The following is a 12,536-nucleotide window of genomic DNA, read 5'->3' as shown; positions in this document are numbered from 1 at the left end:
ATGACAGCCATTCTTAAGTGATGTCATGAGCAGCTCCAAGCCATGAATGGCTGCATTATGAGTGTATTTCTTTTAGTGCTTTGCCAATTGAACTAAAACTTCGGAGGCACAGATCATGTTAGTTCAGATGACAAACACTTTCAAACATTTAAAAATGTAAAATTTAAATCCACAAATTAAAACAAAATCCTAACAAGACTTAGAATGTATGTTGGCGTAAGTTTTCACTCACTGAATAAATTATTACAACTTATTAATTAATTCTCCAATGAAAAACAGTTAAAATAGAGATGCACATTCTTATACTAGACTGTTTAACAGCATTCACTTTTCAAGATGTTTTATTGTTAGAAATGACATTGCAACATTCTTGACCTATTTAAGCTTGTGGTTGAATGGCTTCTTAATACTTTTCTGCAGACCCAACTGTTCAATTGCTGTGAGGAAAAACAGATAGGAGAGGCTGCGGCATCCTGAACACGATTCATCCAGATAAAAATCATAATGAGGTTTATAAAATGCCCGCTGTCTTCACATGTCCGAGGTTCGTCTGTTGTCGCATAGCCATTTAGCAAATACTATAAAAACCACTGATCAGTAATTAGAAAGTAATTAAAATGAAAATTATTATACAAATAATTAAATTGAAAAGAATTAAAATCAGTTAAAAAATTCTTAAAATAAGAAAAATTATGAAAGAGTCATTGGCAAAAAAATAAATAAATATCAAATTAAAATCTTTTCAAAAACAATTAAATACATTAGTTAAAATAAGTATTGAAGACTTCCAGTGGTGCCATGCTCTGAGATGGCTGCATTGGGTGGAGGCTCCAGTGAGATTGATGATTAACTGACAAATTGATGATTAACTGACAAATTACATAATTTTTTGGACATCCCCTTAAAAAAAACAGCAAATAAGAAAACGATGCCAACACGAAACACCGTTGGTAAACAATAAACTGAACAAAAAGCGCCCAAAGAGAAGAAAGACCCGCAGCAGGCTAACAATACAGCTAGCTAGAGAAGAAAAGCTAACGAAGCTAATGAAACGGTAGCCGAAGTCCTGCGTGAGCTAAAGGAGTTGTGGAAAGAAAATTAGAGTGTGTTTGCTGAGACAAAGGCTGCTCTAACAAAACTGGAAACATCAGTATGAGACCTGAAAGAGCGTAGGGACACCCTAGAGCAACGCATGGAAGGAGCAGAGAGTAGAAACGGTAGAAAGGTACTCAACTTTTTCTACTACTTTTATACGACTTCACAGGCCCTCGCATACAGGTGCTGGTGCGAGGGCTTTCACAGGCCAGGTCCTTGAAGGATCCCTGGCCTTCACAGGCCCTCGCGTCCACGTGGCGGTGCGAGGGCCTTCACAGGCCAGGTCCTTGAAGGATTCCTGGCCTTCACAGGCCCTCGCGTCCACGTGGCGGTGCGAGGGCCTTCACAGGCCAGGTCCTTGAAGGATCCCTGGCCTTCACAGGCCCTCGAGTCCACCTGGCGGTGCGAGGGCCTTCACAGGCCAGGTCCTTGAAGGATCCCTGGCCTTCACAGGCCCTCGCGTCCACCTGGCGGTGCGAGGGCCTTCACAGGCCAGGTCCTTGAAGGATCCCTGGCCTTCACAGGCCCTCGCGTCCACCTGGCGGTGCGAGGGCCTTCACAGGCCAGGTCCTTGAAGGATCCCTGGCCTTCACAGGCCCTCGCGTCCACCTGGCGGTGCGAGGGCCTTCACAGGCCAGGTCCTTGAAGGATCCCTGGCCTTCACAGGGTTTTGCATCCACGTGGTGGAGCGATGGCCTTCACATTACCACGTGGTCGTCTTATATTTTTAAATCATGTTTGTTTTATCATGTAAGTGACACTTTAAAGCGTTTTGTTCTGTCATAGTTTGTTTCAATCTGCAACTGTTGTGTGTTGGTCTATAGCAGGGGTCCCCAAAGTCGGTCCTGGACGGCCGGCCTCCTGCATGTTCACTCCCTGGTTTAACTCACCTGGATCAAATGATGGCTGGTTAGAGGCCTAAGAAGAACATTGACACACTGAAAAGGTTGTTGGTACCACCAGGGAGAGAACTAAAACATGCAGGACGCCGGCCCTCGAGGACCGACTTTAGGGACCCCTGGTCTATAGAGTAGTCTGAAGTGGCCACGCCTGAGTCAATGATTGAAAGATGAAGAATTTCTCTTTGATGTTTTTGCAATATTTTGCTAGCACCTATGTGAAATGTACTTATATTTAAGTGTAGCTGTTGTTCTTTTATATGTACAATATTTTAGGATTTATTAGTAATATTTATTAGTGATTTTCTAAACTACTCTTAAGATTAATACTACTGTCTTAGTACAGTACCAAATAAATGAGGATAATTGCATTAGTGAAACTGTTCAGTGTTTACAATATAAGGCTTCAGTGATTAATCTATACAAAGGCTGATTTGCCTTAGATATTTTTTTATTTTTTTAAAAGCCCAAATGTTATTTTAACTGCACTAATATATATTTTTGCAGACTTCAAGAGCATCAACCTGTGAAGATCACCTTTTGACGATTTGAAAAAGGTAGATTAATACATTAGTAAAATTAAGCATACAAGTGTGAAATAATAAACCGATTAATAAAAGCAAAATGTATCATGTATTCTGAGTTCAAAATGTTGTCTTGTTATTGTTATTATACTTAAGGTTGCCATGGTTACAGAAATTGGAGGAGCGTCCAGCTGTGCGAGTCCTCATGTCCCATGAATTGACAGTCCAGTTCAACCTTTTTGGACGACATTGGAAACACAAACTCCGAGACCCGCGTCTCTTTGAAGTTGTGTATGGTAAATATCAGTTTTTATGGTCAGAGTAAAATGACCATGTTTAAGAAACATGGTCTTAAACATGTTTAAGAAAGAAACATGTTTCTTTCTTAAACATGTTAATTTATTTTGGTTGTTATATGCCTTTTGTTTGTTATTTTTAGTAATCTTTTAGGTTAAAAAGGTTAAAAACTGAGACTTTAATTTTTGGTTTTATTCGCATAGTTTTCTTTCATTGTGTTGAGAACTTCAAAAGTTTTGATAGATGACCAATTTGAAGGTAATATTGTTTGTTTTTCAAACAATGTTAACAAAATAACTCACATAGAAACCTCCCATAACTCACAGAAACCTCCCATAATCAAAAGCAAATCTCTGCAAGCATTTTTGCCCCATGAAGGGGAGATGCAAATCTCATGAATGTTACATTGTACTAAAGTAAAACACTAATACAATTTCTACCTTTGTTTGTTATTTTAGGGGCAGTTAAAAGAAATGGATCCATCTACAGAATCACGCGAAGATACGGAATAGGCAAAGTGGTTTACTGGAGCCCGTGACAGAGGTGGAAATAGGAAGTTAGAACGACTAGGGAGGCTTTCAGTTCAAACTCAGGTGTTTGAACCGACAGGTCTTTCAAGATGAACAGTTTCAATAATGTATGAGAGCTTTCTAAGTGTAAGCATGCATGTGGCATGAAGGTTATTCTTAAAAATGTTTGGCAAAAAGGTATTGTGAAAGATCTATATAGGTGTGTGTATGTAAATATATATTTATATGTATATATATATCTGTAGATATTTATATTTATATTTATAGATAGATACAGTTTATATCTGTATAACCCTCAGATCCAAGAAAACATAGAGAGCTTCGACGGGTGCAGTAGATTTGTATTTACTTCTTTTGAAACCAAGTTTGTTGAATAGCACTGAATACACCGTGCTCCAAATACACCGTGAAAACTAAAAGAAAAGAAAATACATTTGCTTAAGTGCCTTTGTTTGACACAAAACATGAATACATTACATAAAAAACGCTAACTTCACAAACTAATGCAGTTCTAAACATGTACCTCGCTCCGCTGTCCAAGGGCTGCAAAGTTTATGGCGGTAAAGTCCGTGTAGTGCTGCCTTTAGCCTTTAGCCTTCTCTGAAGAATGTGCGCTACAGTCCAGAGTCATAAAGATGAAGAATATCCTCTTCTTCCTTTTGTCCGTGGGATATTTCAGCCCAAAGTTCTGACTGACAGGAAACTAGCAACACTTCCTCTTATTTTTCGCTTTGAATGAAGATACTAACTCAAAGTTTTTACCCGATCGCAATCATGGCACTAAATTCAAAGGCATAAGAACTTCTGCTCTTGACACCACTTTGTTAAAAATGTAAATTCTGTTGCGACACCCCCAGGCGCTGCAACCATCTTCTGATGTCTAAGTTTATTTCTCATTTTGTACTATTCATTTCTTTATCTTGGTATATTATGTATATACACATAACCTGCATCTTAACTCGAGTCGAGCAAATCTCAATCTCGTTGTAATCTGTTGATGATAATGACAAATAAATCTTATCTTATTATCTTATCTTAAAGTGAACCAAACTACAGCGCCCCTAGTGGGTACTATGGGTAGCAACCTACAAACAGCATAAATAATGGAATGGGCATTTACACTCCCACCAAATCATGTATGATGAGAACATATGAACAATTCATGCATGATTTTAAGCATGACAAATGGATGTTAAAGAAGTAGTCAACAAACAAAATACAGTTAATGTCACACTTTAACCTTCAGCAATATAATGTCTGATGTGAGACTAATGAATGTCAGTTAGCGACTTTCTAAAAGAACTACAAGTTTTTGAACAGATCTCTCAATAATGTGAAGTTTGTGTGTTGTACCCTGCTTCTTTATTGAATTTCGATCACCAACTTGAAGCTTGACTCTGCTCACCAAGCCGTCGTCCTCTTGTGGTGCTTCAACAACTCGACCCAGTTGCCACTGACTTCTGGGATGTATGTCTTCCTTTACGATGACAGTGTCTTTGACCTCAAGGTTGCGACGAGGCAGGTGCCATTTTTGTCTTGTAGATATGTTCAGAAGGTACTCCACTTTCCACCAGTGGTGGAGAAAGTACTCATACAATGTACTTAAGTAAAAGTACAAATACACAGACAAAAATTTACTCAAGTAAAAGTCAAAGTACCACATTATTATTTTACTTAAGTAAAAGTAAGAAAGTACAAGCTTTTAAAACTACTTAAGTATTAAAAGTAAAAGTACTTGCCGACCATAATACCTAACGGCTTATATAATGTCATTAAGTGTACCTATCGTATTTAGTTTTAATAAATCAGTAATGTACCATTTTAATGAGCAATGCTGCAGATAAAGCATGTTTTTATTGTGTTTACCCCCTGTGACAGTTTAGATTTAGATATTTTATTCTATGCATCAGAATTCCAGGGATGACCTGCAGGGTTACATGTAATTAGGCAAAATGAGAGAAATTATTATACCTTTGAAATGTTTTATTTAATTCAAAATAAACACGTTCAAAAGAAAATTGTTTCCCTGAAAAAAGGGACTTTAAACTGACCTAACAAACATCAAGCGATTTGGAAACATCTAGTCTTTCGTCCTAACAAAACATGAACTTAACTTTTTTGCCAGCTATTTTGAGAGAACTCTTAACAGAAAGGGGCTGAGGACATTCAATCAAGGAAGAGGAGTCCAACTTGGAACAGCCACATAAAGTTCTGTAGCCTCTGTATGTGGGTGCGCCTGATCTGAATGAAATTGGTCCCCCCACATTCTTCAAATCAGACAATTGGTGTCAAACATTTGTGCTGTTTATGCAGAATTTTTGTTTGTTTGTATTGCTTACCTTTGAAGATATTAATGAGCGTCTAAAGGTCCAAAAGTCAACCAGTCCCCTACCCCATTTACGAAGTCAAAATTACCTTTAAACGTCCATTGATATTTTCAAAGATAAAACAGGAGAAACTCAAATTTTGCTGCACAAAACATTTGACATTGATTTGAAGAAAGTGTGGGGGTCAGCTTCAGTCAGCCTACTCTAATCATAGCACCACATTAACTTCTCATTTTAACATCACGGCAAGAATTTCTTGTTCAGCTTAAGCAGAAGTTGGTTCTCAAAGTTTTTAGAGTCCAGCCTGGCTCTTTTGGGTGAGAAAATTTGTCCTGCTATACTGAAGAGTCTTTCGCAGGCTGCTGAGGCGGGCAAAGGTGTGTTTACTTTTAAAGACAAATTAAACACTGCCGGAACTGACTTGAGAATATCCATGGTATCACTTGTGCTGGCCAAATATGCATCTAGCTGTCTGGTAGTCTCTTGAATGTTGCTCTTAATGACTCTGAAGTAGTCCTCCTCATCTGATGAGCTTGAGTTGTTCCGAACGAGTTGCACTGGCTCTTGATCCAGGTTTGTCTTGATGTAGTCCAGTCCTATACAGAACAATCAAAATTAATACCACATAGGAAACATAATTCATCAAAATTTTATAAATGACACATAAATGTCACCAATATACTTTTAAAACCACAAAGTAGGTCTTAACAACTACATATATATGACCATAATGGGTAGCACCTACAATTTTGCTCCTCGGTGGTATGAGAGGAACAAATAAGGAAGGTGAAGACTGGATATAATTTATTCAAATCATAAACTACTATACACTATGTAATGTATAAAATTTTTGATTTATAGGTAATATTTTCTGATGACCAGGAACTGTTCTTTGAATTTGACAACAATAGAGTATTTAAAAAAAAAATTTTAATGGCCATTGAGGAACAATTTTTATGATTTACCCATTTTCAGCATGTCATCATTGCTTGTCCAGGATGTTCGGAACTTTGGAAGAAGAATCGCTGCTGCAATGAGTTCAGGGTCAGCAAGCATGGGTCCAAAGCGCTGCTGTATTCCTCCTTGAAGTGCATCAATCAGTGGCTGGCAGAACTTAGCAGAGATCCGTAGGCGGTCAAGTTTCACACTCAGAAGGCTTGTGGTGGGCACCAGCCATCCCATATGGACGTCTGCTTCTGCCTGCATTATGTTGAGGGCCTTGACGACTGGTCTCATGGTTGAAACATATTCAGTCAGGAAAGCAAGCTCAGCAGGATTTAACCTGTTAAACAAACAATTATACAATTTAATGTATATTTATATTACATGTTAGTATTAACTATTTCATAAGTTATATATACTAATAACATGTCTTTTTACAATTCACTAGCAATTGCGCCTGATAAAAAACAAAAACATTTGCATAAATCTTAAAAAGTTATATTGCCATCAGAATGTTTCTGTAATTTGATTTTATTCCCAAATAGTTTGTGTAGGGTAAATTTTCAGCAGTACTACTATCAGTAATGCTTATTTCAGACTCACTGACAAAAAAGTGCTATTAAGTGTCACTTACATGGAAACTTTAAGTGCAATGCAAACTGCTCTGATGGCCCCTTCTCCATTGTCTTTGATGATCCTCAGTATACGTTCCACTGCCAGAAACAGGGAGTTCCACCTGGTGTCATTGGGGCGGATGAGTTGGAGCTTACACTCTCTTTCAATTACCTCAGCAGCTATTGTAGATCGAGCACTCTTGTTCCACAGACCCCCACACTTGGCAAATGATGCACGTGAAAGCTTTTTGTAAGTCTCATTTGAGTTTGCTTTGGTGGCATCCACTGTTGAGATCAGATTAAGCACATGACAGGCACAGCGATGATGCTTCGGTAGCTGATATTCTGAACTATCATCTTCTTCATCCAAGAGAGATCCAATCTCAACAGCCTCTACCTCCACTCCCAGAGCATCGTCTTCCTCATTTTCATTCGCTTCCACTACTTGGTGCCCTTCAGCTAAACTTCCTAAACTAGATGTGTCCAGACTGTTGTTTTCATCAGGGCCATACACCCTAAAGGCCTTAACAAAATTGGAGCCATTGTCAGTGGTGGTTCTCACAATTTTCTCCCGGATGTTGAACTCAGTATGAATATCGTTGAGGAGACCAGCCAATGCGTCAAATGTGTGGGGACCTTTAAGTCGCCTGCAAGCAAGAGCTACCGATGATCTCTCAAGATTTTCAGGATCTATCCAGTGAGCAGTCACTCCAACAAAGCTCTGCCGGTGTGAAGTCCAGGAATCCGTTGTTGTAGCAATGTATTTGATATTTTGCATTGCTTTTCTCACATTTGCCTTCATTTCTGCTGTATTTTTTTCAATCATGGTTCGAACTGTTGAACGAGATATCACAGTAGAATTAGGCTGAAGCTGCTGCACCAGGCTTCGAAATCCTGCCTGTTCTACTATTCCAAAAGGGTGCAAACCCTGGACAATGAAGTTTATCACTGCATGGTCAACACTCTTCTGAGAAACTTTACTGCTTTCCTCAAGTTTTCTCTGCTTGCTGGTTGAAGCACCTTCATTGGAGTCAGATCCTTTCCTTTTGACGACCACTGCAGTCATTGCAAGGTATTGCTGGAGATGACTGCCATGCTTTCTCTGAAAATAAACATATGCTCTTTATAAATCTTAATCCTAATTTATACAAATTACATAAGAATAATAAAAAACATCAACTGTTAACACACAACACTATCAAACAAAAAATCCTGAAAGGATGGGCTCTAGGATAGCTCAGTTTTCGAGTCCTGCCTACATCGGCTTGCCAGGGCCAAAAGGCCTAAATCTCCACCCTGACGACTCTGATGGCTCAAATTAGCATCCCTTCTTCAATTGTAAATGTGGTCGTTGACCGTCAGGCCAGAAGGTAGGAATGTGAATAGTCCATGTTGGGGGTGGGTATCTATGATACCTGCAGGAGATCAGGTCTCCTGTAGGTAATGCTCTTCAGTTTAGTTTTGAAGCATACATCAAGTGTTTTTGGAGAGATGTGACCTTTTGCAGCTGATCCATGATGTTGTACTGCATTATCCAGGTCATTTTGCCAAATGTACATAGAGTTTGCAAAACATAGAATCTGTTTCAAAAAATATGCAAAGGTTTTTCTAAAAGAAATTAGTAATGTTTCTCTTTGAAATAAAGCTAAGAGGGTTTAAAATGACAGTTTAGAAATAAACTAACCAAATTAATTGTGTTGATCCACCTCAAAAAAATCATGCAAAAAGTGTAAGCAAAAGAAATCTGGGAGACTTTGCACATGCAAATTTGCATGCAGCCTTTTGTGCTGTGGAGGATAAATAGGTGACTGCTGCTCCCTGCTGCCCTCTGGAAAGAGGTTCTGCAGCATCCGGTGCAGGCCCACCTGGTTCCGAAACAGCGTTTTCCTACTTGCCATCAGACTGCTGAACTCTTAACTGGACTGCACTCAAAAACTGGTCTCCACTTTATACCTTGCACATGTACAGAGCTAAATAACTTCTATTTTACTGTCAGTCCTGCACTTTATATTTTATATTTAGATTTATATTCATATTTTATACTGTTGAAAATGACAACAAAGTCAGTCGAAGTCGAAGTCTAAGGAACAATTGTGCAACTGTGAGATGCGTTGAGGCCATTACCAGGGTACTGATAAGGTAATGGCCCTATTTACTGAACAAAAGCACCTGCTAGAGAAAATCCTTCAGGCCAGTTGGACTATCGAAGCCGATATAGGTATATGTCAAAGTGGACTAACTTGAGCCATTCTAGTGTTAAAGCAGTGATCTTAAACTGATCCCTCTGAATGTGCTAAGTTCTTTGCGTTTTGCTGCCATTTAGAGGCGGCTTGGAAAAGCAGGTTACGACATGTTAACAACGGCTTAAACAGTTTCAACTCCCGAAAATAGTGACAAAAAGCACAGATATGGGAAGTGCGGAAGCCTCTACTGTATCAAATTGATATAGCAATAACGGAGAGTTGGCCATTCTAAGGTAAAAACAATAAACACCTTCCAGGCAGGGGGGGTACGGCTGACTCTGTGGGCGGGAATGTCCGCCAATGTCGCCGGACTTGCGACAATTGCGTCTCATTGGAACCCATATTCTAATTTATTGAATATGACTGTAACTGTTACATGGAGATTGTTTTAATGGCGCTAACGTTTATTCAATAACCAGGACGTGAAGGAGTTTAGCGTCAACTTATATGTAACATTCATGGCGGGAGACGTGATCACGACCGCAGTAATCACTGTTACTTGCACGTTCATGCTAGCTTATAACAATATACAGTAATCGTATTTATTTACTGCAGTCGAGTTCAACAAAAAGCTTGCTAAGATTACATAAAACTTCACTAACACAAATTAATTTAACATCGATAGCGTTTAGCAACTTAACTTACCTCAATATGTTTTTTCAAATTTGATGGTGAATTTTTGAAAGATAGAATTTCATGCTTTCGGGGAAAGCAAAGGCGGCATTAGAATCTCCAGGAAGCGTTTTTTGACCCAGTTATTTCAAAGAAATGTTTTAAATAAGGCCATGGGTGGGGCAGGTCTTCTGGAGGATGACTATCCTGGACTCCATTCTGGGAGTTAATGATTCTGCAGGTCCTGCGTACTGTGCTGCTCTTCTTGAGGGAGGGGCCTAATGGTTATTTCCCGCTTTGGATTGGTTCAGCGGACTGATTCTGCTCTCGCCATTGGATACTTTCAAACTAACGAACAAATCAAAAAACTGAAATGCGTCTTGGATGTAACGAGTAACGAAACGCTATATAGAAATGTAGTGAAGTAGAAAGTACAGATACTTACTGTTAAATGTAGTGGAGTAAAAGTAGAAAGTATCCATTATTAAATCTACTTAAGTAAAGTACAGATACACGAAAATTGTACTTAAGTACAGTAACGAAGTAGTTGTACTTCGTTACTTCCCACCACTGCTTTCCACCTACTCCAAAACTGTTCCGTTAGATATTAAACTCTGCGCCATCTTTTTCTTGCATACAAGTCCTCTTTCACAAACTTTCCAGGAGGGGGCAGTGCAACCTTTGATTTCATTAATATGAGATGGTTTGGAGTTAGAGGTTCAGGTGATTTAGGGTCATTGAGTCCATCAACGCTTAGTGGTCGGCCATTGATTATAGACATTGCCTCATAAAACAGTGTTCTTAGAGAAGCGTCATCCAGCCTGCCGTGTGATTGAGAATTATTTACTTTAAAAAGCTCCTATCTTGCTAAAAAGTTACTTGTAAGTTAGTTTTGTCTTCATGTACTAAAAAAACTAGAACAAATCTACTTGGTCAGAGTTTGTGTTTTTGCAGTGCATTTATTACGTGTTAACTGATCAAGAAATAAAAAAGCAATTGGCTGAGTTTTATTTTGGAATATCAATGCCACACTTTTCAAATATTTATAATGAAAAATTGTTTAAAAAAATCTTTCTGCTTAAACTGTACAATTATGTTCATTAAAATTCAAACAAAATACGCTGAAGTTTGTGTTTATAAGTGTAGCCGGGGCATCTTGTCCGGGAAGTATAGTGCTGTGCATTCTTCCTCTTGCCCATATTTGGAAGACGCTGACAGAGCGCAGCTGGTTCGTTACCCAGACAGGTAATCAGCAGTTATATTTAAAAGCAGGTAGATCACTGAGGAGATCAGATCCCAGGCTGATGATTCCTGCAGAGGCTAGAGAGACATACAGAGCACCGCTGACTGGTTTCACTTTACAGAAGGTGAAGGCAGTTTCTTATCATTATCTATCTACTTAAGGTGCTTGTCTAATTTGATCTTTTTTGTGTGTAGGTTGGCCTGCTACTGTTTCAGTTTTTGTTTAGAATTTCTTTTTTGGGGGGGATAGTTATTATTGATCAAAAGTATTTTCTTTTTGCTGGTTTTGTTGAAGGAAGGGGAGTTTTTATTGTCCAGCCCTCTGGCTTGTTTTAAACAATAAAAGGATCTCTGCTGTCTCTGGGTCCCAGGCTGTTCTATTCAGATTGAGGAGACTAGTGGAAGGGGAGATTCTCTTTCCTTTGCTGTTTCACCAGGGCTTTTTGTATTAGTGTGTTTTTGTTGGGGATCACTTGGTGCATTTAGTTGTATTTGTGTTTTCTTTATTATTCCTCCCCCAAAAAAGTCTAACTTTATTTAATTGGGTTTTAACTATGTCTCTCAGCTACAAGGTTTCCAGGGCCAGCATAGAAACCTACTTTTAATATGGTCATTTGTGTATAATAAAATAAACTGATTATCTTTGTCCAAAGGAACTTGTGAATTCAATAAACTGTATTCAATTTGCAACAGTGCCTCTGATAATTTTACAAACTCATCTGTGTGATCTGGTAAAAAGAGGATTTAAGGTTCTCCACATATAACAGAAACTGTACCCAAGGTCACATAAGGCAACAAAAAGAAAAGCGTTTAAAATGAGAGTAAAAGCTGTGGTGAGCCTCTCAGCTGCTCCTCTGTGAGGGCAGAAAGTAAATGCAGGAACCGCTTTAGTGTCGCCAAACAAGTCAAGTCGTCCAGCAGCTTTGCAGAAGAATCCTCGGATATTTTGAGAGGAAAAAAAGACAGAAGTTCAACAAGAATTGATCCTGGATCAAACCACATGCAGGTGAAAGGATCTAACATGATCGTTGTTCGGACAACCTGTGCTACCTTGTCATTTCCTACCGTAGCTCAGATAAATAGCTGAGTCAGTGTAAGTCGGTAGCTGTCGGCGCTACATATCTAAAAATTTTACCGTGATGTTTACAAACCGAAAACTATAGCAGGCTGAGTTAATGTTAAATATGATCATTTCTTTATGTGACGAGACT

The 12,536-nt window shown here is 38.8% G+C and overlaps 1 protein-coding gene across 1 annotated transcript; it reads right to left on the bottom strand.

The window, feature by feature from the left end:
* Positions 1 to 4,983: 4,983 nt before the first annotated feature.
* Positions 4,984 to 6,908, bottom strand: LOC116716288 (uncharacterized). Its single transcript, XM_032557207.1, has 2 exons — positions 6,638 to 6,908; positions 4,984 to 6,268 (listed from the first exon to the last, which is right to left on the bottom strand). Exons 1-2 carry the CDS (start codon positions 6,906 to 6,908, stop codon positions 5,913 to 5,915), a joined length of 627 nt encoding a protein of 208 aa, XP_032413098.1. The 3' UTR covers positions 4,984 to 5,912.
* Positions 6,909 to 12,536: the final 5,628 nt, after the last annotated feature.

The sequence above is a fragment of the Xiphophorus hellerii genome, chromosome 24 (assembly GCF_003331165.1).
Source record: "Xiphophorus hellerii strain 12219 chromosome 24, Xiphophorus_hellerii-4.1, whole genome shotgun sequence".
NCBI classification, from domain to species: domain Eukaryota; kingdom Metazoa; phylum Chordata; class Actinopteri; order Cyprinodontiformes; family Poeciliidae; genus Xiphophorus; species Xiphophorus hellerii.
The sequence above is the reverse complement of the archived record's forward strand: the minus strand, read 5'-3'. Positions and strand labels throughout refer to the sequence as shown.

Coding starts and splice junctions, on each gene's coding strand:
- LOC116716288 (XM_032557207.1), bottom strand. CDS start 6,908: ATGAGACCAGTCGTCAAGGCCCTCAACATAATGCAGGCAGAAGCAGAC. Junction 6,269..6,637: donor TGATGACATGCTGAAAATGG/GTAAATCATAAA, acceptor TGTTCTGTATAG/GACTGGACTACATCAAGACA.